At 37.4% G+C, this 27,615-nt stretch overlaps 1 protein-coding gene across 2 annotated transcripts; it reads right to left on the bottom strand.

Moving 5' to 3' along the window:
* Nucleotides 1-641: 641 nt before the first annotated feature.
* LOC104590842 (RNA-binding (RRM/RBD/RNP motifs) family protein) lies at nucleotides 642-25,941 on the bottom strand. Of its 2 annotated transcripts, none has more exons than XM_088887984.1 (4): nucleotides 25,544-25,941; nucleotides 24,344-24,555; nucleotides 4,575-4,644; nucleotides 642-4,470 (listed from the first exon to the last, which is right to left on the bottom strand). In XM_088887984.1, the coding sequence occupies exons 1-4, from the start codon at nucleotides 25,575-25,577 to the stop codon at nucleotides 4,361-4,363; spliced, it is 426 nt and encodes a 141-aa protein (XP_088744110.1). In that variant the 5' UTR covers nucleotides 25,578-25,941; the 3' UTR covers nucleotides 642-4,360. The 2 variants fall into 2 exon arrangements, with proteins under 2 accessions (XP_088744110.1, XP_010247898.1); XM_010249596.3 differs by lacking the exons at nucleotides 642-4,470; nucleotides 4,575-4,644 and adding exons at nucleotides 13,786-14,347; nucleotides 14,438-14,615 and having other exon boundaries at nucleotides 25,544-25,927.
* Nucleotides 25,942-27,615: the final 1,674 nt, after the last annotated feature.

The raw sequence follows: 27,615 nt of genomic DNA, 5'->3' as shown, positions 1-27,615 counted from the left end.
ACTGAAGGCAAACAACTTGGTTTCAAGACGCAAAAGCTAGATCCCATATTATTGTTAGACCAAAATAAAAAATCAAGAAAATTTTCTATCCCTCTTTTACTTCTTTTTTCTTTACTCCATCTGATCTTGTTTCGCAAGCTGCAAGTGATGGTATGTAGATAGATAAAGGACCCCTTCATTTGATCGTCCGCTACCGTTCTTGGTGAGTGGTGACTTAGGGCCTGGGTGTCAACTGTTACATCTCTAGTTTAAGGTTAAAGCATCAAAGGAGAACCATAGAAGATATATTGAGAAAAAGTGACGAACTTACAAGCTAGTCAACAAATAAGATCAAGGTTTATAAGTTTAAAAAATGAACAAAGTATCATCATCATCAGGTATCATATCAAATAGTTCGGATATGGATATGAATACAAATATGCTTTAAAAACAAATGGATACTAATGAAAGATATGAAACCAATCGGATATACTATGAAAATGCATACAAATCTTTAATAACACTAAATCTGAAGCTCAATTATGGAAAAACACATGAAAAATATATACTTTAATAGGTTATATTAAAAGTAACATTACAATCAACAATATTAGGACTTTAAAACATGTACATATCGTAAAATAATTATCACTCCATTTCTATTTTTATATTTTTAATTTTTATTATGAAGTTTAAAAAAATATACATTTATCTCAATTTTTTTATAAATAATAACTATTTTTCAAACAATAAATATGTTTTCAATTTTAACATATAATTGTAAAATAGAACATATAGATCATTTAAGGTAGATAAAACAAATTATTTTAATACTTTTCAATTTTTAGTTTGGACAATTTATTTATTTAGTATTTTTATATAAATAACACTATTTTTTAAATAATAATAATAATAATAATATGCTTTCATTTTTAACATTTAATTTGTATGTGAAATAAACACAAAATCATTTAAGGTAGATAAAATAAATTATTTTAACATTCATTTTTTATTAAATTTTTTAAAAAATTATTTATTTCAAATTTATAATTAAAACTCCATTTTAGTTTTTATAATTATAATTTTCACTTTTTATTGTAGTTTAAAACCAACCCAAAAGTAGTCAAAATACAGACTTGTCAAACTAAGTATCCATACACTTGACATTGATACGTATTAAGTTGTTTCTGAAGAGATGAGTCCATCATATGGATGGCCAAACCCTGCAGGTAGGTTGGGCGAAATTTCAAAAATTTCTCTCTCTCATCTGGGAATCACATCCCCTGTTTTAGAAAATCTGCATTTTCAATGATCAATCTTGAACCAATAACCGGACTATATCTGAAACCAAAAGGTAGGAGAAAGACATACCTAATACGGAGTAGCAGTAACTCCCAATGAAGGTGTTCACGCCCAAAGAAATCTCAAAACATTGTTTCCACTGAAATGACACAGTGTAGGGTGGAGTAGAATCAGCAGTGTTCTTCCCAAGAACCAAACCCTTCAACAAGGATTCGATGGAGGTTGTAAACACGACTTCAGATAAGCATTTCTCCAAAGACTGATATCAAGAATTGTTCTTGATCGCTCCTATAAGAATGGAGATCGAATTGGCAATTGGCGGCAACTGGAGGAGAACGCAGGGAGAAGATGGCACAGTCATATTGTTGCTATCTTCTCTCTGGGTGATCTAAGATCTGATGTCTGGGGCTTTGAGATGTTGAGATGTGTTGAATGGTTCACCCCCTCCTCCTTTTATAGACTTAAAGAGATCAGCTCCTAAACTCATTAGGAGTTTCCTGATTCAAATTTTTATTTGAATATGAACTCTCTTTAAGTGATAAGGATAGATCCTTATCTTATCTATAGATTAGATCAGCTCTCCTAATCTCATTATGAGGTTTCCAGATCCAAATACTCTGAGTGGATAGGAATAACTCCCTATCCTATCCACTGATCTAAATCCCAAATCCACCCTTGTTTAACTAATCATATTAGACTAGTTCAAAATGGGCTTTAGGCCCAATAAGTCCATGTGCTCAATAACCCTCCAAACTGCTGCCTAGTTGGGCTTCTTTCTATGGCGTGGGGCCCAAACATTGATTTACACATCAACCACATAGGTTTAGCCCAGCCTTTGCTACAAGGCCTGGCCGAATATACTATTATGGACAATGAACCCCTGAGCCCATCACCATGGGCTCTTAATGGGCCCAACACTTACACTAAGTGGTCCCTAGGCCAAGCCACCTTATAAAAACCTAGGGACTGTGGGCAGATGCAAGATTAGCCTATCAGGTATTACACTCAATGGCCTTACACTTAACCTCTCAACACATAATGATCAAACACTACCCAACAAGAGAGAACCTCTCCCTCGGCTACAAGGAACAGTGTTGCACTCTCTACTCACAATGATATAACACCGGGCGAGGGAGTTTTTCTCCCATTCTTGATAGTCTCTTCTTCGGACCTCAGAAGCCCTATCTCCTGGTCGCTCTGAGGTAGGATTCTTAGCCACCTTTTCCAATTTTTCAAAGGTCAAGACTAGCATTGGGTTACGATACCAGTTGGCATAGTTTGGGCCCTTAAATTTGTTGTCGTCAAATAGCTTTGCAAATTGTTCGTTTGCCATTTCTAATAAAAGGCAAACATTATTCCACAATCTAATTTGATTTATGTTATTTACATAGATATGGCTTTTAATATATATTCCACTTTCATTTGTTCATCTCCGAGATTTCCCTCCTATCTCAGTGACGGAGACAGCGACATATGTCTCTGAAAATGTAGAAAATCACATAGGGTGCATGGAACCAACTATTTCAGTTGCATAACCCCACCACCTTTCTGTAAATGATCATATTAACTCATCGTAAGAACTTTCCCTTTGGCCTCTGTCAAACAAGATTCATTACCATTTTAGATTAAACATTTCTGTCCAATGAGTGTTCACCCATCATATTCGTGAACGCCAAGGTACCATAAGAGAATCTTTCATTTTCTGGTAAGCCCCTCCCACATCAGTCTCTGACGCCCCTATCATCTTATGAAACATTCCAACAAGTCCAACAGCAAATGAATAGCCCAATTTTATGGTGTGTTTTCTCATTACTGAATGACTCATCTTCATGCTAATGACGAAAGGCCTTTAGAGAGTTCATCATATAAATCTCCCTATCACATGCACTCATATTTCAAGAGGGAACAAAAGTTACGCCCTACTTTAATTTAGGTCAAACCAAAGTGGCTCACACTAACTTTCATAAAGCCAGATTTAGGTGGGCCATGAACGGCTAAGGTTTTGCACGATTCCTTTTAGAGGAGGTGTGGGTCCCTCCACGAAGGGAGATCTTCCAATGATCTTTAGGGACACCATTGCAATGATATGCATTCAGCCATGATGTGCGCAAGAGCCACTAACGTATCTGCATGGGCCAAGTACTTATAGCCAATGTACGTTGCACATCACACATCCATACATCATATGCAAGGATAGAATTGATCAAATCAATTAATGTCTGTAAAGCTCATTTTAATCCATAATATTACTGATTAACATTATCTAGGTATATGGGCTGAATAAGCTTAAGCAGTTCGGCCCATATAGCTTTTCTGCAATTAGTGGGCTTTAGTAGTTTTAACTCTTTAAAACCAGGCCTTACAGGTGTGGACCGAATTAAATCTCATAATTAACCATCAATCCCTTAACCCAAAAGTGGCAAATTAGGGCTGACATCAGCCTCCATCGAACCACAGATTCGGTCCAACCAATTTGGACCAATCTGGTTCGAATGGGTCTAGGGTTTGATTTTTAATTTAAGAATTAATTCAAGAAAACGATCTGAAATTAAATTTACTGATTAAAGAATAAACAAGAATCAGTAACAGGGTTGTTCGCACATCTCAAACTTGCAAAACAGATGTTAGATCACAATTTGCAGTTTCATAAACTACAAATCGCAGATAGCGATTTCTCCTTGTGCGAATTCTCCTTCTCCAGCGCATTCAGCTTCGATCTTGGAATAAAATAAATAAAAAAAAACCCTAATTTTTCTATTAATATTACATCAAATAAAATACCTATACATTCAGTCTAAAATTAAAAAAAATAATAATTAATTACAGACCAGAATGTAAAAATCTGCAAATCGCAAATATCCTGCACCAATAAAGATTTTGATCTCCTTTGTACGAACAGCCCATAAATCAAGAAAATCATACAAGAACAATTCTAAATATATTCCAAATTTATAAAAATTAATTTCAAATCATTCGCCTTGTAACTGAGAACTGATTTCCCATAAAAACCCTAATCTGCGCAAATCGAGTAGAACACCTTATGCCCATTTGTGCAGGTTCAGATCTAGTTTATTTCGGTTCAAGATTTGAACCATGGCTCTGATACCACTGAAGGGATGAGAGATCCATCATATGGATGGCCGAACCCTACTGGTAGGTTGGGCGAAATTTCAAAAATCTCTCTCCCATCTGAGAATCACATTCCTCGTTTTAGAAAATCTACATTTTCAAAGATCAATCTTAAACCAAGAATCAGACCAGATCTGAAACCAAAAGGTAGGAGAGGGATATACCTGATACGGAGTAGCAGTAACTCCCAATGAAGGTGTTCACGCCCAAAGAAATCTCCAAAGATAAGTCCCACTGAAAATGACAGTGTAGGGAGGAGCAGAATCAGTAGTGTTTTTCCCAAGAACCAAATCCTTCAACAAGAATTCGATGGAGGCTGTGAGCACGACTTCATATCAGTCTTTCTCCAAAGACTGATATCAAGAACTGTTGTTGATCGCTCTAAGAAGAATGGAGATCGAACTAGCAATTGGCGACAACTAGAGGAGAACGCAGGGAGAAGATGGCGTAGTCACACTGTTGTTGTCCTCTCTCTAGGTGATCTAAGATCTGATGTTTGGGGCTTTAAGATGTTGAGATGTGTTGAATGGTTCGTCCATTCCTCCTTTTATAGACTTAAAAAGTTCAACTCATAATCTCATTAAGAGTTTCCTAATTCAAATCCTTATTTGAATTTGGACATTTTTTAAGTGATAAGGATAGATCCTTATCTTATCTGTAGATTAGATCAGCTCTCCTAATCTCATTAGGAGGTTTCCAGATCCACATACTCTTAGTGGATAGGAATAACTCCCTATCCTATCCACTGATCCAAATCCTAGATCCACCCTTGTTTAACTAATCATATTAAACCAGTTCGAAATGGGATTTAGGCCCAACAAGTCCATCTGCTCAGTAACCCTCCAAACTGCTGCCCAGTTGGGCTTCTTTGTATGGCGTGAGACTCAAACATTGATCTACACATCAGCCACATGGGTTCAGCCCAACATTTGCTACAATGCCTGACCGAATACACTGTTATGAACAATGAACTCCTAAGCCTATCACCATGAGCTCTTAGTGGGCCCAACACTTACACTAAGTGGTCCATGAGCCAAGTCACCTTATAAAAACACAAGGACTATAGGCAGATGCAAGATTAACTCATCAGGTATTACCCTCAATGATCTTACACTTAACATCTCAGCCCATAATAATCAAACACTACCCGACAAGAGAGAATCTCTCCCTTGGCTGCAAGGAACAGTGTTGCACTCTCTACTCACATGGATCCCGAAAATTAAAACATTTTTGCAAACATTTTGAAACCGTAATATATACATATACATCCGTATATATATATTTTGCAAAACAATTGGAATAAACTTGACCGTCGAATAGACCTAATCCATTGATAACCCTACATAATCAGATGATATCTATACAAGATGGCAACCAAAGTATGGACAAAAAGTGGTGAAGAATTGCCATGTTCCAAGGAAATACTATCGTTGCACCAGTGCCACATGCCAAGTGAAGAAGTGAGTGGAGAGATCCTCAGAGGATCCTTCAATTGTCGTGACGATGTACAAAGGCAAACACACATCGAAGCTCAGTAATACCCCGTGGAAGCACCACCAAAATCTCTTTGGATTGCAACTACGATGCGACCTTCGCCATGCCAATGATAACCACTTCTCCCCTTTTCTCAAGATGATTTGTCCTTTTCTTGATGTCCATTTTAAAGCAATTTTATAAGCCTCAAAAATTTGGATGGTTGACAGAGAAAATTAGATGACACCCAAAGGGCATTTGTGTCTTATTACATGCCTATTAACGGTTGGTTTATAACAGATACTGAATTAACACATTTTGAAAATTCAGGTACTAAATTATCGTGTTTTAAAGCTCAACAATCAAAGTGGTACTAGGCCCAAAGTGCAAGCCTACAAGGTACTAATCGGGAATTTTCCCTAAGATTTAATGGTCAACTCAAATTATAATGAACCCTAGGCTTAAAGCTAATTAAGACTAATAGTGGTCAGGAAAAACACATTAAGAACAATAGCCAAGTTAAGGAGCATAGTTGTCAAGGTGACACCTAGGCAACAAGCCACCCTTAGAGGCTCACCCTCGCACAATCGCCAAATAATTTTTTATAGTCTTATAAAGTACTTTTACATTGTTATTATTTTAAGATTATAATTATAAAAAAGAACATTATTAAACAAAAATATCCATATTTGTGCTTATAAACTATGTTGTTTTTATTATTTTCCCATTTGTTAGGGTTTAATAAAACACAAATAATGCTAATTGTTGTATTGAACCCTCAAAGATTTCACAATTACGGGGAGAACTTCAAATTTTGAAAAATCAACACATTTCTAGACTTTTAACTTAAAGTTCATAATTTTCTTATGAAAAATATGGATAGTTATTAAGAAAAGATGGTCATGGAACCTAAGGAACTACCCTAGGATATGTGGTTATAAATTAGAAAAAAAAAAAAAAAAACATAGCCTAGGCAACTAGGCACCCCTCCCTCCTATCGCCTGGCCTTGCCTTGGCACCTTGAAAACTATATTAAGGAGATCATCCAACGCAATGAATAGTTGAATGCAATAGGAATCACAACTTAGAAAATGGAAGTATAATTCAAAAATTCAAAATTGGCAATGATATCAAAAAAAAAAAACAAAAAGATGAAGAACACCTATAGTGGCCTCAATCAAGAAGATCACCCGTTCAGAAAAAAGAAACTGGTTTAAGATTTTGATAGAAGATGAAAGAATTGGAAATTTAATGGCTTCTTAACTACAGGATTCAAATGGAAACAAAAGACTTTATAAATGATAAGGTGAATGGTAAAGAGACCACTCAATCATTCTTCTGAAAATTGTTGGGAAGATAACAAGTGGGGAAGAACTTGTAAAAGGGTAAGAGCAGTAATACCAGGAAACCCTCATTGGAGCTATTCAGAGAGTCCCTGGAAACAAGCAAAAGCTGGAGGAACAATTTGTTGATAACACGGGTAAGAGGAAACTAAGGGTGAATGCGGTCAATCTGGATGAGCAAAAACTGGTGATGGACCTCTGCCAATGGGCCCTATACTTACATGCACATGTTTTTGATGAGCCAGTTCCTATAGAAGCCATCACCTGTCGTGCTGGTGAATCATGGAATATTACAAGCCGCCTTACGATAAAAAGCATAGGTGGCTTTTCTTGTTCACTTTTGCATCAAAGGACGACTTGGATTACATTCTGAAAAACGGCTTTTGGTTTATCAATGGGAAGCACTTAATCTTAACGAACTGGACTGTAGGTTTTATATCTTACCAGTTGTCTCAGTAGGGCTGAGTTTTGGGTTTGTATTCCTGGGCTTCCTCCGGAATTGGACCCCTAATCAAGCTCGACCATAACACTCTAGCACAAGACCGAACAGTGTTTGTGAGAGTATCTTTTAAGCTCTGTACCAAAAGTGTGGTTTTCTAGGACAGAAATGTTAAACAAAAAAAAATGGAAATGGTTAGACGAAGGTAATACCCTTACTTATTGGCCGGCCGATACGATACGGTGCCTTCCTTCCCAATACGCCCTACAGGGGGTGTATCAGGTCAGGCAATGGTTCAGAGGGTATCCGGGATTTAAACCAAACCCTGTAAACCGGTTTTGAAAAAAATAAATAAAACATAAAAAAGCAACAATACAGGCCGATACACCCCTGTATCGATATTTAAAACCTTGCCCATAATGGTAAGTCAAATTCTATTAAAACTAACAAAATGAAAGAGACTGGTGTTAATTGGCAGAACCAAAAGAGGGGGGAAAATATCGATACAGGGCAATAATCCGGTAGGGCGTATCAACCTGTATCGGTACTGTTTTTTTTTCTGTTTTTATATTTTTTTCCAAATCTGGTTCAGAGGGGCTGGTCTAAGGCCGGTCTACCCCCTGAACCACTCATCGACCCGAAACACTCCTTGTAGGGGCATATCGGGAAGGCTCTGATATGATATGTATAGACCAATACGAGCCGATACGTGATACTATTTTAAACCTTGATTACGAGAGGTCAAGAATCTTAACTGCAAGATGGCAACCAAGAGTCCAAGAGATTTTTTGGGGACCACCAAAAAATCAAGTTAATCACGGTTAGGAAGTTGGCACGAAATGCAAGGGGTCGGGGAAACCCAATTTAACGTTGGTCTATGGCTGTTTTAAGAAATGAAACTATCTTTTTGAATGTTCTAGTAGCTAATGACCGGCTAATTCATACTTCAGTGACTGATAAGGAAAATAATGCCAAACTTTATATACCTTTCCTCTAAGCACCACCCAATAATGATTGGAGATTTTAATACCTACAAAGCAAGAAGTGATAAAAACAATGATAACTTTAGCATATTTCAAGCTAATAGATTTCATGAATTTATTTACAACTGTAACCTGAGATGGATGCAAAAGGGAGCAAGTTTACTTGGGAGGGGAACTCGAAAAATTAGATTGGGTTTTAGTTAATGATGAGTGGAGATCAATTCATCGAGTAGCCACTTTGGAATCCTACCTTTTCTAAGCTCAGAACAAATACCCCTTCTCACAACATGTAGCAGAATAAACTGGGGCCCTAAACCCTTTAGATTCAAAACTATGTGGAATCTGTACCCCTCAATGACGGAGATCATGAGAAACTCGTGGGCAAGATAGCTTAGAGGATCCAGAGGCTTAAAAATTCATGCTAAGGCTAGAGAAGTGGCAAAAAATTTAAAATTGTGGAAACAAAATAATTTTGGTAATATTTTTAAAGAAAAGAAAGAGCTTATAGACAGGATGAAGTCGGTCCAACTGAACCTATAAAATAAAAACGACAAAATAATGAAAATATTGGAGATCCAGAGTTTCCAGGCTTCAAAATAATGAAAATATAAGAGCTTTTTTCACATGATATCAATGGCTAGAAAATATAAGAATAAAATAATGAAGACTAAGGCTCAGTCCAATGAATGGAAAGTTGAACCTCATCAAATCAAAAAGGTGTTAACAGATGACTTTAAGATTCAATTTCAACAAGGAGAAACTGATAATATAGATCAGTTTTATAGGTGCTTCAGCCTATCCTGACAGAAGAAGAGAATAGTAAACTAGAGCAAGAAGTACATATGGAAGAAATGGAAGAAGCTCAGAAATTGATGGGTGACTTCAAGGCTCCAAGACTAGATGGCTTAAATGCCAATTTTTTTATAAACTATTGGGGCATCATAGGGGGAAGTGTTGAGACACTAAAAAGCTTTTTTTACTCAGGGAAAATGACAAAACAGTTAAATTTCACCTACGCAACTTTAATATCAAAAATAAAAAATCCAAAAAATCATAACATTTCAGACCTACAAGTCAGTGCAATGTCATCTACAACTTAATAGCAAAAAATTCTCATAAATAGAATCAAGCCAATGTTAGGAAAATCAATTTCTCCGTTTCAATCGGCTTTGTCAGGAAGACTTAATTTGGACAATGTTCTAATAGCTCATGAAATTCTTCATACTATGAAGAATAAAAAAGGTAGTACAAGGCTTGCATCAGGAAATCTCTAGAAAAGATGGGACTAAATCAAAAATGGATTAACCTAGTGATGGAATGAGTATGAGCGTATCCACTGCTAGTTATCAAATCTTAGTCAATGGATCCCCATGAGAAAGATTCTACCCCTCAAGGGGGTTAAGACAAGGAGATCCTTTATCACCCTACCTTTTTGTACTTTGCAGTGAAGCTTCATCGAGGCACATGAATGCAGCAAGAAATTAAAAAAAAAAAAAAAAGTAGCCTTGGGGATCAAACCAGCAAGTGGCCCAAATATCCCAATATTGCAGTTTACTGATGATTGCATGATATCTCCAAAGCATCTATTGATGCAAGCCTAAGTCAAAAACATTTTAAAAAGTAGACAAGTCTTCAAAGCAACTCCCTAATTATCAAAAATCAGCTGTAATTTTTTTCCAAGAACATACCTAAAAGATAAAAAAAAAAATCATAAAAATTCCTAAGAAAGAAATGGGAGGGAAGTATCTAGGAGCCCCTCCCCTATGATAAAGGGTAGAGTGATCAAATCATCATTTTAGGCTATGTTTGGTTTGAAGGAAAAGGTAGGGAAAGGAAGGGAAAGGAAGGTACGGTAATGAATGTGTGGTTTGTAAAGGTTTCCCTACTTTTTCCTTCAAACCAAACACAGCATTAATGAATGTGTGGAAAAAGTGAAGAACAAGCTTGAAAGCTAGAGAGGTAGAACGTTATCTACTGGGGGTACGGTACGGTAATGTTAAAGCAAGTAGTTGGAAATAAGGTGCAATATAGAATGAACTTATTCCAATTCCAAACTACTAGAAAGCAGGATAGACTTCAACGGAATTTCTTATGGGGAAACAAAAAAGATAAAAAAGCCCTGTGCCTTGAGAAATGGAAACAAATAACAATGCTCAAATCAAATGGGGGACTAGGCATCAAGACAACTTAATGAAACTTGGGTGGAGAATCCTTAACAAATGAGGATAGCATTTGGGGAGAAGTCATCAAAAAGAAATACTAAAAGATAAAGATGTCATGCAAGCATCTTTGCCAAAGAAAGCTTCTTGGGCTTTGAAAGGAATTTTTAAGCAAAAAAACATTGAAGAAATGTTTCTTCTGGGAAAATGGTAGAGGGCACACTTGTAATCTGTGGGAGGATAATTGGAATTCAAATAAACCCTTAAAAGATTTGGTCCATAGGATGGAAGAAGTTCCAATGAAGGAAAATGCCAAGGTGAGTTCAATCATAGATGGTGAATCAAAAAACTGGGATCTTAACAAATTAAATAGAATGTTCAAAAACTGAAATCCAAGCCATAGTCCTCCCTTCTCAAGAAAAACAAGACGAGCTTTGGGGTTCTAATCTATGTGGTAAAATTATGGTGAAATCAACCTATGCCATGCTCAATGAAGAGGATGAAGCCAACAATCAAATAAAAAAAAATCTCAAAAATTTGATAAAATTATATTCTCTACAAGGGAAAACATGCACAAGAGAGGCTGCAACTGTGACCCAGACTGTCAGTCTTGTAGAAATCCAGAAACTCCAATCACATCTTCATAAATTGCCAAATAGCTAGACAAGTTTGGAGAGCTCTTAATATTCAATTTCCGAACCCAAATCAGGATCAGCATCTCTCACTAGTGAAATGGTGGATAGAATTAATTGAAAAAAGAGTTTGAGTCAGTCCATTATTTATGGGAAAACATAGGCTTTATCCTTTGGTACTCGTGGAAGAACAGAAATGAAAAAATGTTTACTGAGAAGAATTTTCAGGCCTCCAAAAGTAATAACCAAAGCTCTCCAAAGCTGTCGAGACTATATAGAAGCCCAAAAGGAGATGCATTTAGTCCAAGAAAAAACGAATAATTTGCATTTCCAAACCTTGTATTTGCACTGTACATATTGTATTTGCAATCTTCCAAAACTGAGCCTTATGGACAAATACCTAAAAAAGAGAGTAGGCAAAACATATATGCCATGTAATTTTAATAATAAATAGGAGTGCAAATTAAGATATACTTATAATTGGAGACCAAGAGATAATTCAATGTGAGCTTTTCTATTACCTTGGTTTTTTTTATTTTTTTGGATAATAAAAAAAATGTTAAAATAACAGAAAAGAATACAAAGGAAGGTGACCAATAGTCAAATAAGAGAAGATAAAACCACCCTACTTCTCCAAAACTAGACCCAAACTAAAGGAAATCAAGACAACCAAACCCTCAACAAAAGGAATCCACCACACCAACAAACACCTCCCTTACTACCTTGGTTTATAATTCAAGACAAAGGTGAGATTGAAGATGTCATCCATAGAATTAGAGTATGATGAGCAAAATGGAATGGTGCGTCCAATATCTTACATAATGCATGAATACCACTTGGCTAAAAGGAAAATTCTACAAAACAATTGTAAGGCTAACAATATTTATGGAAAGTGTTGGGTTGTCAAATAACATTTCTAAAAGATGAATGTGACAAAGGTCTAGTACAAGACCTAAACCGTCACCAGAATGGAAACCTCCTCAAGAGGGTATCATTAAGCTCAACCTTGATGGCAGCAGTTTAGGCAATCCGGGTCCTTCTGGTGTTGGGGGAGTGTTTAGAAATACAGAGGGGCTAATCATCACTTTATATTCTGGCCCTATAGGAGTAGGGGATTCAGTCAATGCAGAAATTCAAGCAGTTTACAAGGAGCTGAATTTTCCAAAGAACCAAATTGTGAACGGCTGTTAATTGAAGGTGATTCCAAGTTGGTGATCCAATGGTTAAAAGAACCACAAACAGCAGCCTGGTCCTATTAAGGGGCTTTATGAAGATTCAAATGGCTAACTACAAACATGTCAGTCCAATTCCAATGGGAAAGATCAGCAAATGGGTTAGCAGATTCACTAGCTAAACAAGGGGTGCATAGGAATCAGATGCTTTGGGCTAAACTGTAAATCTTGCTTTAATCTGAGGCTGCATCTCATGCCTCATTTTGGGAACTTTCTCTCGGTATTTTTTTTATGCTCTTAATCTAAATAAAATCACTCAAGATGAATGTTGCAAAAATGCATATGCTAAGATGGATGAGTGGAAAAACTAATAATAGGATCAGAAATGAAGGAGCCTGCATGTAGCTCCAATAGATGATAAGATGAGAAAAAATAGATTCAGATGGCTTGCTCACGTCCACAGAAGACCATGTACTGCCTAGGAAGAAGCAATTTGTGCAAGTTTCCACAGCTAAAAAGGCTTGATAGACCAAAAAAGGCATCACTTTAAGTAATAAGAAACGACTTAAGCACACATAACTTAAAACCAAATGGACGGCAAAACAGGATTCATGTAACCAACCCCATATAGTTGGAACAAGGCTTATATGATGGTCATGATATAGAATAGAAACTTAATAAAAAAGACCTACTGGCTGCTGTTATATATAGAATAGAAGCTTGGCTTCTACTACATGATATAAGAATCACAAAGATAATGATACAAACAGCTTTGCTAATTAGTGGCTCAGATTCTAGGGTGATCTAGGCCCACCCGTATATATGGGACAGATTCCTGGTGAAGAAGAGAGGGTGTGCTTATGAAAAAATTCTACATTTGTATTGTAATAAACCATAATGCTCTCCTGCATGTCAAGTAGGGTTGTCGCTCATATATAGTATGCCCAAATCAGTAGCTTTGTTGTTTCTTCTGTTTTGTTTGGATGTCTTTCTGACACCTCATACACACATTGAACAAGAATTTATTTGATGAGACCGAGCAGGATGATTCTAAACACATCTTTCAAAACATTGAAGGTAAGCAATATCTGAAGTTTAACTGTGCAGAATAATACAGTAATAGAAATACTAAATTTGAAAAAAAGAAAAACTTTGTAAAGCAAGACAATAGAAATACGCTCTGAAAAAATAAATAAATAAAACTTCAACTGTGCAGAATACTAACTTATTACAAATTCACCGTAATAGAAATACTAATTTATTACACAATGTAAAGAAGGTCAAAATATTAAGACAGCAAACTGGTGCATCATAAACAACTGTACTGTAATAGAAATACTAACTTACACGTTCACTGAAGTAAGAAGGTAAAACATTAAGACAGCAAACTAGTGTCATATACAACAATTCTAACTACACACCAAAACTCAATTTTGTGTCCAGAGTATCTTTTAGGAATCTTACCAATTAGAAGAGAGATCTTTTACCAATTCATGGCATTTACATAGTGATAATTGGTACAACAAATGAACACTAATACCATTAATGCCAGTAAGATTATGTGAGTCAGTATCTGGAATTCTGGATACAAAAAGCACTCAAAAACTAGTATCCTTGACTAGACTGGCGAAAACTATTGAATGTTGCCCCAAGAACCCGCCGACTATAATTATAGTTGTGGCTGTTGAAATCTGATCTAAAAGCATTAGGTTGTGCTACCCCAAGGGGAGGAGACTCTGTGTAAAAGGAAAAGGATTAGAAACGAGAAATTGAAGAAAAGATGGAATTCCATTAACAGCAGAGGGGCTATCAGAAAACCAGTTCACCTTGTGCATTATTCGAGGGGTATTCTGAAAACCTGCATGGTGGCAATAGCTTTGATGACTGCTGGAGAGTTTCTGTATTACCAATAGGTGTATGGTAAGGCCTTGGTTTATGAGATGAGTTCAACATAGGCCTAACTGGAGTTGATAAGCTCTGTGAGCTCTTGTTTTGCCCAGATATCTGTTTCATAATCCATGCATTACTTTTTTGAAACGAAAGACTCAAATAAGATACCTTTGGATATAAGAAAGCCCTCTTTTAGAAATAAAATATATCAAATTGTCAAATAGAAAGGATAACGCAACCAAGAAATAGGGTAAATTTTCTTTTAGAATTGTAACATCCACCTAGGTCTGTCAGTGGAGTCCAAAAGACCAAAACCCAAACTGGCATCTGATCCAATTATTTTGGATTCAGATGATCGATTCACATAACCGTTTGACCCCATCCAATTCAATTAAGATCCAAGCCGGATTAAATTTTATTATATATATTTATGCATATAGACAGATAACAAATATAATTATATAAAATTTATAACTAATAATATTTCATACTTGCAGTGAATGACATCATCTAAGCTGGAATGATGGTGGCAAATTCTGCCCCAGTGAAGAATATTAGTTTTCCTACTTGGTCTCCTACAGGAAGAGGATTTGTTAAGCTCAAATTTGATGGAAGCAGTTTGGGTAAGCCAGGCTTGTCAGAAATAGGAGTGTTTAGGGATGAAGAGGGCAAAATTCAAGCATTTTATTAATGATGGGATGTGGTGAGAATCCTCTTGCAAGAAGGGAAATGGAGAAGGATCAAAGAGACGGAGTCTTCCAAGAGGCAAATAGTTGGAGAACTGAGTTGGTCTTCGAAGCAAAGAAATTTCTTTTTGAACATGGAAGAATTAGAGGTAGGCTTTCGCTGAAATCAGGGAAGATCAGAGGTCGACAATTTTCTTGCCGGAGGAAGCAGTGCTTTGGTTGAAGGGCTTTGTCGATGATGTAGTTTTCTCTCTCAGAAAGGTAGGCTGGAAAAACTCCTTGGAACTATTAGGGAAGAGATTTAAGTTAAGCTGAGAAAAAATAGAAAGGGATTGGTTTCTTGCTATTACAGAAGCTTTTGATAACAATAAGAGACAGCTGGTGTGTGTGCCGGAAGGGAAGGAGAACCAGAGCTGGTTGTTATTTGTGGATTAGTTACAGCAGTTTCTCCTTTCTGTCAACAGATTATCAAATGAAGAAAAAGTTGCAAATACTGATGAGCGTGTGCAGATTCCTCCAAGACAGGTGTTAGAAGTTTATTCTAAGGAAAAGAAATCCAGAAAACAGAGCTCCACTCCTCTTGAAGTTGTGGCTGTGCATTTGACAGGTCTGCAGAGAATGCTGCTTGAGACAGGGAGAGGCAGCTGGGAACGGAGGTTGGTTTTAACTGCTGAAGAAGAAGTGAAGAATTGGGGAAAATTCTTGGATTCAGTGATGCAGGTCAATTCGGATGCTGACACAGTGTTATTGCTATTTACAGAGAGGAAGGCAGTACTGGACTTATAGCCGGAGTTTGATTTTGAGGAAAAAATTTCCACAATCTTTGAGTCCGCAGAGGGCTTGGTCCAGGTTCAGAAATGGACGCTGCAATGTAGCGCGGTGGAGGGCACTAATGGAAGCTTCCTAATAAAACTGTTAGGACTTTCATTCCATCTTTGGAGTGAGTCAAACATTGCAACCTTAGTTAATCTGTTGAGGGGTGTCTCGGAGGAGGTCAACTTTCAAGACTTAGATGCCGCAGAAGTTAGAATTTCTGGGGTAAAGCCAGAACTTCCACCCCGTTCAATTGCAAGTTCTCTCCGACGGTGCCTGTTTTCATGTCTGATTGATTTCAGAGGTGGAAGTGCATTGCTGGGGACGAAGAACCAAGGTAGATGAAGGTGTAGATGTGACAGGTTCGTGCACACGTGGAGCACAAATGTTGGCTAATTCGGCTGAACTACTAGGCCAGCCCAAATGGGAAGCTGGAAAGTCGGTGAAGGAAAACCTCTTGAGAAGTAATCTACTTAAAGTAAGAAATTCAAATAATTTTGAATTTAAAGGAATTGACGGAGGCAGAGGTTTTTTTGCTGACGTGGTTAGGGGAGGTTGTGGCCCTTCAAACAAGGTTACTCAAACCGCAGCTCCTGACCCAACCGCAAAACGAACGGGTCTTCTTTCTGAACTAGGCAATAGAAAAGCTGAATCACATGTGAACTTAAGTGATCGCGTGCCTAGGGGTAAGGAAACTCTGATCATAGACGATAGTTCTCGTCTATCTTCTTCCTCTTAAACTTTAAACCAATGGCCTTAGTCAGCCACTTAAACTTCCTCTTCTCATTGTTGTAATTCTAGAGCCCAATCTTGTCTTCCTTTAACCAGCCCACTACTATCTCTGGTTTGGAGATGCAGCAATGTTGTAGGCCTGTAAACAAGACGAAAGAGTCTCTGGTTTGGAGATCCTGTTCAGATTCAGTTTCAGTCAGCGTTTTCCACTCTACTTCTGATCATCCAAACCCAAGGCACTCGAGAGTTCATATTGAGGACAGGGAGGACGAGGACGAGGGTTAGGGCATGTAGCTTGGATGAAGCGGAAGTGGAGGAATCAGATGATTCGACCAGTCTAGGAAGTGTAGGGGAAGCAAATTTTTTGGATGAAGAAATTGCGGAGACTTTAAACTTGGAGCTGTTATTTCCAGGGGATATGGGAGGAGGAAAACAAGAAAATGCGTTGGTTCAGTCTGACAGAGGAGGAGAAGTTAATACAGTAGAGCACTTCCAGGCTAGCGGGGCTGAAAGTCTTCACCCTTATCTTGAAGATCCATTACTTACTACATCTTCTAAGAAGGAATTTAACAATGCAGTCTCTAAAGCTCATCAGAGGCAGGACGGGAGCACAATTGGGTATGGGAAGGGATCCCTGTGCTCTAGTGACAGGAAACCTTTCTCACTGAGACCTAACTAAGAGGGTAGATGACTCCTAACTTGCGAAACAGGATTTGACAACTTTTTGGTCTGTTGCTCCTTCTATTCCTCTTCCCCCCCCCCAGCAAAACCCAGGTAAATGTGTCAATTTGTTTTGTGATACTAATGGTTGCTCTGTGTCTTCAGTGCCAGATACAATTCCCAGCTTAGAGACCGCAACCCATGTGAAAGAAGGGGGAATAAAAGAAGCAAGTTGTAATAGGGAGGTTCAAAAGTTAGGAGAGGATGCAGAAGAGGAATCAAGAAGAAATAAAAGAGTTGGGGAAATTACTGAGAATTTACTGGTTGAATTTGAAGAGAGTAATTTACAGAAGGGGACAATTGGGGCAAATGCAGGAAGGGGTGAGAGGGGACGTAAAGAGGGAGAGACCAGCAAGGTAGCAAGGGGGGAGGCAAGTAGAGAGGACTCTATTGCAAACTTTGTAAGGAAACTTGGATGTAAACTAAAGAACCTTAATGATCTTAAAGCTTTCCTACAAAACACTAGAGAGGAAGTTAAGGCAAGAAAGAGGAAGCTGAGTGAGGTGGAAAGGTTAAAGAGGGATATTGAAGGAGATAAGGCATTTGGTGCTCCAGGGGAGAGGAGGAAAAGTCCTAAATAATTGGCATTGGAGTAAGGGATCAAGCTAGTAGGTTTCAATGAGAATAATTAGTTGGAATGTTAGAGGATTGGGGAGTGCTAGAAAGAGGGCAGTAATACAAGAGGCAATTAGAAAACTCAACCCATATGTGGTAATGATTCAGGAGTCAAAAAGAGCAGATTTTGATATAAGGTGAGCTAGAAGTGTCTAGAAAGCCAGAAGAATTAGTAGGGCAGCTGCACCTTCTTGGGGATCTGCTGGAGGTATAGTGACTATGTGGAATAGTGATGTGTTAGAAGGGATTGGAAGAGATAATAAGTTCTCAGTGTCTCTGAAATTTAAGCAGGTGGAGGATGGTTTTGAATGGGTTTTAACAAATGTTTACAGGGAGAGGAGGAAACTGTGGGAAGAGTTGGGTGACATCAGGGGTTTGTGGGAAGGACCTTGGTGTCTAGAAGGTAATTTCAATGTAATAAGATTCTCGAAAGAAACAAAGTCCTAGACAGAGGGTGACCACAAGCATGAGGAATTTCAATCAATTTGTAGATGCATTTGAACTGAAAGAGATCCCTCTGGCTCATAGTAACTTTACTTGGTCTAATGTCCAAGTGAATCCCATTTGCTCCAAGTTGGATAGATTCCTTTTCTCAGCTGACTAGGAAGAACATTGGAAGAGCTTGACTTCAAGGGTCCTCCCAAGGGTGACTTCTAATCATTGGCCTATCTTGATTAGTAAAGAAGAGTTGGAAAATGTTGGGCCTGCTCCATTCAGATTTGAAAACATGTGGCTGCACCATCCTGGGTTTATTAAGAAACTTAGAACTTGTGGATGGAGAGCAATCCAACAGTGAACTGAGAAGGTATGAGGTTCCATAAGAAACTTCAATACTTAAAGGATAAAATTTAGGATGGAACCTCCTGGAGTTCAACAAACTTGAAGAAAGGAAGCAAAATGTGATTCATCAGTTGGAGGATGTAGACTTGAAAAAATTAAGGGGGTGTCTTGAAAGGGGGGATAAGGAGCAAAGGTGGAGATTGAGAAAACAGCTGGAGAATTGCTTACACAAGGAGGAAATTAGTTGGAGTTAAAAGTCTAGATGTAAATGGTTGAAGGAGAGAGACAGGAACACTAAGTTCTTTCATGCTATAGCAAATGGTAGGAGGAGAAAAACCTTCATCTCCAAATTGGAAGTTGAGGGGTCAACCTTATCCCATCAAAATGAGATTGTTGGGGCTTTTGTGGATCATTTTAAATCAATCTTTACAAGTCCCCTGAGTGGGAGGGTATGGATTGAAGGTTTAGCATGGCCAAGGTTAAGGGTAGAGGATAGGGAATGGTTGGAGAGAAGGTTTGACTTGGAAGAAGTAAAGGAAGCAGTGTTTTCTATGGATAGATCAAAAGCAACAGGTCCAAATGGTTTTACAATGGCTTTTTATCAGAATTATTGGGAGATTTTGAAGGACTTGATGTTAGTGTTTAAAGAGTTTCACATAAGAGGAGTGATTAAGAAGAGAGAAGCTAGTCACCCGAGAGACTATAGACCAATTAGCTTGGTGAACAGTTTATACAAGATTATTGCGAAAGTGTTGTCTCTAAGGATTAGACAAGTTCTCCCTTCTATTATAGCTCACAACTAAGGAGCTTTTGTGAGGGGAAGGCAAATAACTGATCAGATTCTTATAGCTAATGGAAGTGTGGAGGATCTTAAGAAATCAGGAAAAAAGGGGTTGGACTACAAATTAGATCTTGAAAAAGCTTACGACCTGGTAGATTGGTCCTTTTTGATGGAGGTGATGATAAGCTTTGGGTTTGGAGATAGATGGTGCAAATGGGTGTTGGGGTGTGTTAGGACCTACCACTACTTGATTCTAGTTTATGGGACAATGGTAGATTTTTTTCAGCTTTAAGAGGTATAAGACAAGGAAACCCCCTTTCTCCTTTCCTATTTACTTTGATTGTGAAGGTCCTAGGGAGTTTTATCTCTAGGGCAGATTCTAGGAATTTAATAAGCGCATGAAGGGTAAGCAGGGAGGACATACTCCTTACTTGCAATTTGCAAATAATACGATTTTATACAACTTTTTGAGCAATTGTCTAAATTGAAAGTTAGCTTTGAGAAAAGTTGTATAGTGGGAGTCAATATGGAGGACCCCCTTATTTTACCTTACCTTGTCAAAAAAAAACAAAACAAAACAAAAAAAAAGAAGCATTTCATTAAAATAAGAGATTAGAATACATATTAGGGGAGATAAAACATCTTAACTTCCCTAGGTTCTAGATTAAACAATCAAGGAGAGAAAAAAAAATAGTTACAAATGAGCCCAGAAAATAGCATCCCTATGCACCCCTTGCATAGCTAATCCATCTACGAATGAGTTGGCACTTCTCTTTACCCAAATACACTTTACATCAATGTCCTTCGTCAGCCACTTAAACTTCCTCTTCTCATTGTTGTGGTTCTAGAGCTCAATCTTGTCTTCCTTTAACCAGCCCACCACTATCTCAGAATCACCTTCTATGACCAGCTTATTGATGTTTAGGTCTCTTGCTCTTTTTACCCCTTCCGTGACCGCCATTACCTCGGCCCTAAGGGACTCTCCCACTCCAATTGGACCAAAAAACATGGCTATTATATTCCCTTGTTCATTCCTTAACACTCCCCCAATGCCAAATGGCCTTGGGTTTCCCAAACTACTACCATTGAAATTCAGTTTGATCAGTGATTTAAAAGGCACGCCTCATGCGTGCCTAGGCGCACAAGCGAGGCGCATTTTAGGGTAGGCACCTCGCCCAAGTCCTAGGCACAGCCCATTCAAAAGGCGCATGCCTGGTGCGCCTTGCACCTTAGCCCAGGCGTGCGCCTTTTGAAAATTTGCCACCTTTTCCTTTTTTTTGAGTCCGGCGGCTGATTCGATCGCTCACCAAAGCTTCGAGAATCCCCTATTTGGTAATGTTGTCCATTCATTCATCCTAATAAAATATCTTCTTAAAAGCAAATAAACCTATAAAATTATTATTTTTTTGTGTGAAAACTAAGAATTTAAGACTCTAACATGGACTTGTTTGGGCTTGCCTCGAGGGGTGTGGCACAAAGGCGGCTCGTAGAATTAGGAATGTAATATATTACATTAGCTACTTGATGCAATTGAGAAAAAAGAGATTGTGAGTTTTATATGCTTGAAAATTTTGTATATGTTTGATTTCGTTTTTAAATTCTCATTTGAATATGCTTTACATATTATATATGTATTTTAATTTTAGATAATAGGTTTTTTAAGACATTTATTTTAAAACTTAAGTTTATATTGTTATTAATATTATGTTTTATAATTTTTTGATTTTTTTTGCATTTTTTTATTTTTTTGAACTTTTTGCTTTTTTTTTAAATTGTGCGCCTTGCCTCAAAAATGCACGCGCCTTGCACTTTTAAAACACTGGGTAAAAATTTTATTAAAGAAGGATGAAAAGGATACAACAATTTCCGGGCATCTCATACCCAGAAAGAAGACATGTTACAGACTCCAAACAGACTGAGTACTAAGGAAATGGAAAAGATTCTGAGACTTAAACTAAGAGTTAACTGACAGCCAAGAAGCAAGCTTAGACACTGCAGCCTGAATTAATTCCTTCAAACTTCTCACTTTGTTGCAGAAAATCCTGTTGTTTCTTTCAATCCATAAAGTTACTAAAACAGCCACAGGGGTGGTTCTCTAGATCAGATTACCCTTTTTCTTCAGGCCTGGCAAATTCCAGCAGCATAGGAGATCCTTAATTGAACCAAGCATAACCCAACCGACCCCATCTGCTTTAAGAAAGTGCTCCCAAACTCTTACAGAGATAGAGAGATAGAACAATGGATGCCAAGATGATCAACTGTCTCTGGCAAAAGTCCACATAAGCCACAGCTAAGGCCTGAAGCTGAACCCCTCTCCTAACCAAATTAGCTCTCGACAGGCACTTAATTAGAGACATCACCCAAATCAAAAAATTATGCTTAGGTGGACTACAGAATTCTACACCTGCTTGCTTGGAAAATCAGACTTACTTGCTCTACTCAACTTTGAAGCCAAAGATTTAACAGTAAAAACACCATCTCCACTCCACCTCCACCTCCACTCATCCTCCATATTAGCAGAGATAGATTGCCTCTGTAACAGTTGCAGAAGGGCCAACAACTGATCCATCTCCCAGTCAAAAAGATTTTGTCTAAAAAGGGGACACCAAGAGATTGATTCCCATCACATCATAAGAACCAGCCACTGAAGCCTCGGGGCTCAGGGCACACTGAAAAAGCAGCGGAAAGGCTTCAACCAAGGGGTGTCTAAACACCAAGAATCCTTCCAAAACTTCAACCTGTCTCCCCTACCAATCTTGAGAGCAAGGCCATCAGAAAAAGTCAAGAAAGATTTCAAAATTCCTTTTCAAAGTGAGCACCCCCAACCCTGAAAGGGATCCAAAGATTTCCAACTACCCTACTCCACCCCATATTTCAAAGCAATTAGGGTCCTCCACCAAGCATTCCTCTTGACACCAAACCTCCAAAGCCATTTACTGAGAAGAGAAGAGTTGAAAACCTTCAACTTCCTAATACCCAACCCACCATCCTCCACAGGGAGGCATTTTATTCTGTCCCATTTGGAGTACGAAATTCTCTAAGAGCTGAAATTTTGGATTTAATTGAAGGGTTAAAGAGAGCAAAATCTCTGAACATTGGAAAATTAGTTATTAAAGGGGATTCCAAGTTGGTTGTGGGATGGCTGCTAAGTGAATTTGAGGAGTTTTAACAATGAAAGGAAGAAATTCAAATGGTTCACATAAAATATGGAAGTGATAGTTTGATGGGTCAAAAAGAGTGCAAATTCCTCTGCTGATGCTCTTGCTAAACAAGGGGCAGGTAGAGATCAATTTTTTTGGGGTCAGTTATAAAAAGAAGATAAGTTGTTTCAGGGAGAGATAAGAGGATTTAACTTTCTTTGCTTCTGTTTCTTTATTGTTCTCTTGAGTTTTGTTTCTAATATTAATGAATTTTACAGTTACTGATGATATATATATATTTCATACTTGCAGAAATTTATTATACAAGTTAGAAAGTAACTGACTTAGTTTTTTCCCTATTTTATAGTCAATAAAGCAGACTTGAATTAAATCCAAATCAAATAGGATCAAAATCCAATCTGAGGCCCCTAGATCTAATTGGATTTCAGAATAAAACAAAGTTTTCAATAGCAATGACTATTCATTTTGACTTCCTAGTTAGTGCAAAAAAATATATTTTTTCTTTTTTTTATAAGTAAAAAAAAAAGATATTTTCTTAATATTAGATATTGATGCAATCTTACGTATAAGTTAATATAGATAACAAATATGCAAAAAAGGAACGACAATAGAACATTTATTTCACTATCATTCTTTATAAATTATAGAAAAGGAAGGTTCGATAAGATAGGATAGGGAGTTACAACCTCTATTTTCCAAGGAAAGAGTAAAATCCTGACCATCAATGTACCCCCACCCTTTGTTTGTAAAAACTCCATACCAGCACATACTGATTTGATGGAGACTTAAAAGAACTCCTTGGCCATCCTCTTTTATTATATGTCTTATTTATAATTTTAATATCAATTAATGAATGATACCATCACAAATACTTAAAGCAACTAGCATGAATTAATCGAAGTATATGTATGATATTGTTTTAAATAATTAGTTAATAATTAATTATAGAGGTTTTATAATAACTTTATAGTTGAATAGGATGACTAGTTGCTTTTTTAATTAACCGTCCTAGTTGATTCTTAGGGACCAGCTTAATGGCTGTAACTGAAAAGTTCATTACTTTATCTTTTAGTGAATAAGTTTCATAGTATTTTATCCACTAAAAGACAAATAATAAATCCTTCAGTTCAGCAACTTAAGCTGTTATCAAATGGCTCCATAGTCATCCCCAGTAACAATAGCATGAGTATCGATCCACTAGTTAAAGAAGTGGTATGTCTGATTCTGATCCTCAATTGACCAGTCAGTTACTAGTTGACAACTAGTCCATGCTTTGATAACACTGAGGGCCCATTTGGGTGGGGCTTAACTTTAATTCAGCTGCCTTAAAGAAACTACCAGGAGAGCCATCTAAATGGTTGTAAGACACTAAGATGACACCAAAATTCTGGCTCTACAGATTTGCCAATGGGCTTTTCGGGTGGCCCCAGCCTCACAGAGCAACTGCCTGAGAGCCCTCCCAACAGGTACTGCACCAGCCAACAATCCCAGCCTGTAACAGAAATAAAGAAAGAGATGGAATGTGAAAGAAGATAAAAGCAACTAAGTACGCACCGCAAATTTCAGTGTTCTATTTCGAAGAGTGACAAGGCCAGAGAAAAGCCTAACTGCGTATTGTGCAATCTCCTCACTTTCATATTCTACAAAGGCATAACCCCTGTGCTTATTGGTCTCCTTATCTCGCGGAATGTGCAAATCAACTATCCTCCCAACCTGAATAAGGATCTCATACAAGACCCTATCACTAACCCCCTCATCCAAATTACCTATTAAAAAGTAAATTAAACAGGAAATCTGTTATTGGATTGTTATAACTAGAATTGCATATGTAACCTCACGTCATAGACCAAAAAGAATAACAGAAGACAACTAGCAAACAATGGAGACCAACCATATAACACAACAATCATACCAAAATAAAAAGAAAATTGTTACCCCTACAGCCCTACTAATAATAGTTTAAGTCAAATACAAAGTACTATCTAAGGCTCTAAGACAACCCCACCCACCAAAATAGAAAATCAAAATAAAAATAGCAGTTTCTCCAGATAAATTATAAACAACTGAGGTACAGAAGTGTTAATATAGAATTATTATAGATGAATGAAGAAAACCTGGTGTCTCACAACAGCTCCCCACTGACGACACCCTTTAATGAAGGAAGAATAATTACCGCACAGAAGGGGAAAAAACTAATGTCTGCTAATTCAGCTAAAAGAAAAAAGCACCAGAAATGGCAAATAGAATTATACAGTATTTAAGTATCAGGAAAAGTTAGGAATTATTCTTCCCACTTATCAAGTTGAGATGGTTAGACCACGGAAACATGTGTGACAAATTTGAGATTGTGAAATAAGAGAATAATCTGCATTAAACTAACCCAATGCCCTATGAAATCAAGAAGGAAGCATTAAAACTATAAAGTACTCCAATCATCGTTTATCTACAATTATAACACAGTCAGAAAACCTCTCAGGAGAGGCCAAACTACTTCAACTAAAATCGTGTGCAAAGTCAGGTCAAAATAATACTTTAAATAGTTTCTATAAAAATTTAACAAAAATATGAATAATATCAAGGATATAAAATGATATTTTTCCAAAATTCCGAACCAGTTTCCAGAATCCAGAAATCACCCAACAAATCGACTCTGAGAACCGGAGATCTCACTCCTTCCGCATCAAGATCAAAACAGAATAAAAACAACAAAACAAAAACATCAAGGGGAACAAACAAAACATTCAAACAACTCACCTATGTAAACCGTGCAACCTGGATTACCCGGCATGACTGCTTCGATTTCAACTCGATTTCAGAAAGGATAAATGAAAGAAGAGAATATCGGTCTCCAACCGCGATTCGCAGGCAGACCAAGGAAAACCCTAAAACAGAAATAAACCCAACCAAAACCCACCTACCCTTTAGGATAAAATCTAGAATCCAACGAGGCAACGAATCCGTGATCCGCCGGAACTCGAAACGTTAATCCACGTATCTAACAACTGGAGGGCTCAGGCCAGAGATCGCTTATTCTTATCTCTTTCTTTTTCTCCCTCTCTCTGTCTAACCCCTCCCACTTTTATTTTCATGATTCGCTTCCTTGTTAGAGACCGAATCGTTTTTAAAAGGCTCCGTAACCAACCGTAAATTCTAAAGTAGATATGTGTGGACTATGGTTTATATTATCATTATCCATTTCTTCTAGAAAGATAAATCAAAGTCGGTGGCGAGGGCTGTGAAAGGGGCGGGTATGAGTCCAGCCCCGAACCGATCATTAATTGGCACAAAATCACATACCTCAGAAGTCCAGAACCGTCTCTCTAGTAGTGGGAATTCGATGAACCCGATTACAGAAAACGGGTTCCCGTGTGACGCACGGAAAAAAATTGTCGGGACTAATTAGTCTTAAAATTTACGGAAAAGTACGTACAGGCGTATTGTATATTTCTGATTCTCACTACAAAGTTATAAATATTCAAAGGTCCAAAAATCACATGCACCCATACTCGTCCGTGAATTGGCATCAATTCCGAATTGCACCTATCCCAAATGTACTTCGGGTCTACAAATTTTGACCATGGGGTTATTGGTCATTCTCCCTAAAATTTATTAATTTATGGTGCAATAAATTTGGGATAGGGATGGTAATTTTCCTCATCTCCACCAAGTATCTGGTGGCCTTCCCGACCATATGGGGATGGAGATGGAGGCTACCTTAGCGGGACAGTGTTGGGATGGGATTAATAGGAACTAGGGCTATAATTGGATCGGACTCAGATCAAATTCATTAAAATTCACATTCGGCCCGACTACTAAAAACTTGCATTCAAATCTGATCCGAAATTCAATTTGATTTGAAGACCTCAAATTTGGATTTGAATCCAATGGATTCAGATTGGATTTGGATTTAATCTGACTCATCTTTTAATTTTTTAAAATACCAAAAAAATAAAAATATAATAACTTTTCAACTTTTATATATGATAAATTAATGTAAATATAGCATATTGAATTTATTATATATATTTATATATAATATAAAATATATAATATATTTTTTATAATTTTAAATATAATTATATAAAATGTATATATTAAAATCCATAAATATTATGGTATAATCATATTCATATTTTAATCGGATCGGATGGAGTCAAATCTGAATCTCATTCAGTTATTAATTAGATGTAGATTGCAACATCCGAATCTAATTCGATTACATAAATACAGCATCCAAATCCGAGATAATTGAATTGGAGGTCAGATTGGGCCTTGGATTTTCGGGTATCATTGACATACCTAATAGGAATACTCGATTGGAACGGGGAGTGAAATCCACACCCTGCCCCGACCTCGATTATATATAATATATGTGTATGTATATTATAATAAATATATAATATTATTTATGTTATTTATAATATTTTTTATATTATATATATCGAAATATATTTAAAATATTATTTCCATTTTAAATTTTCCTTTGTTTTAAATAAATACCATTTTGAAAACAAACTTGTAATTAAAAAGTTTGGGGATTCAAGCTCCAAATGGGGAACCCATCTCCTTCGAGGACTGGGGATGCAAGCTGATGAAGGGAGATTTGGCATGACCGAGTAATAGGGGGACACGTGGACACAACCTAACTAGTAAGATGACAGCTCAGACCGACGTGCCAAGTCCGCAACAGATCGAGTTCGGATAGTCCAACCACCTCGGGATGAGTTCACCTCGGTGTAAGGTCGCATAAGGACCACCTCAGTCTCAAGGCACTTCGGCGTTCACCCTAGGTCGGATCTAAAGAGCACTAGCTCAGGTAATACTGA

The sequence above is a fragment of the Nelumbo nucifera genome, chromosome 5, assembly GCF_055504915.1.
Source record: "Nelumbo nucifera cultivar China Antique chromosome 5, China Antique-T2T, whole genome shotgun sequence".
In the NCBI taxonomy this organism is placed as follows: Eukaryota; Viridiplantae; Streptophyta; class Magnoliopsida; order Proteales; family Nelumbonaceae; genus Nelumbo; species Nelumbo nucifera.
This window is presented reverse-complemented; position numbering and strand designations above follow the sequence as displayed.

What these genes read in the sequence shown, in the direction of transcription:
- LOC104590842 (XM_010249596.3), bottom strand. Translation starts at nt 25,577, where the DNA reads ATGCCGGGTAATCCAGGTTGCACGGTTTACATAG. An exon ending in AGGTTGCACGGTTTACATAG is followed by an intron (nt 24,556 to 25,543) that starts GTGAGTTGTTTG and finishes ACTTTTTAATAG; the next exon opens with GTAATTTGGATGAGGGGGTT. An exon ending in CCCCTCGAATAATGCACAAG is followed by an intron (nt 14,348 to 14,437) that starts GTGAACTGGTTT and finishes CCTTTTACACAG; the next exon opens with AGTCTCCTCCCCTTGGGGTA.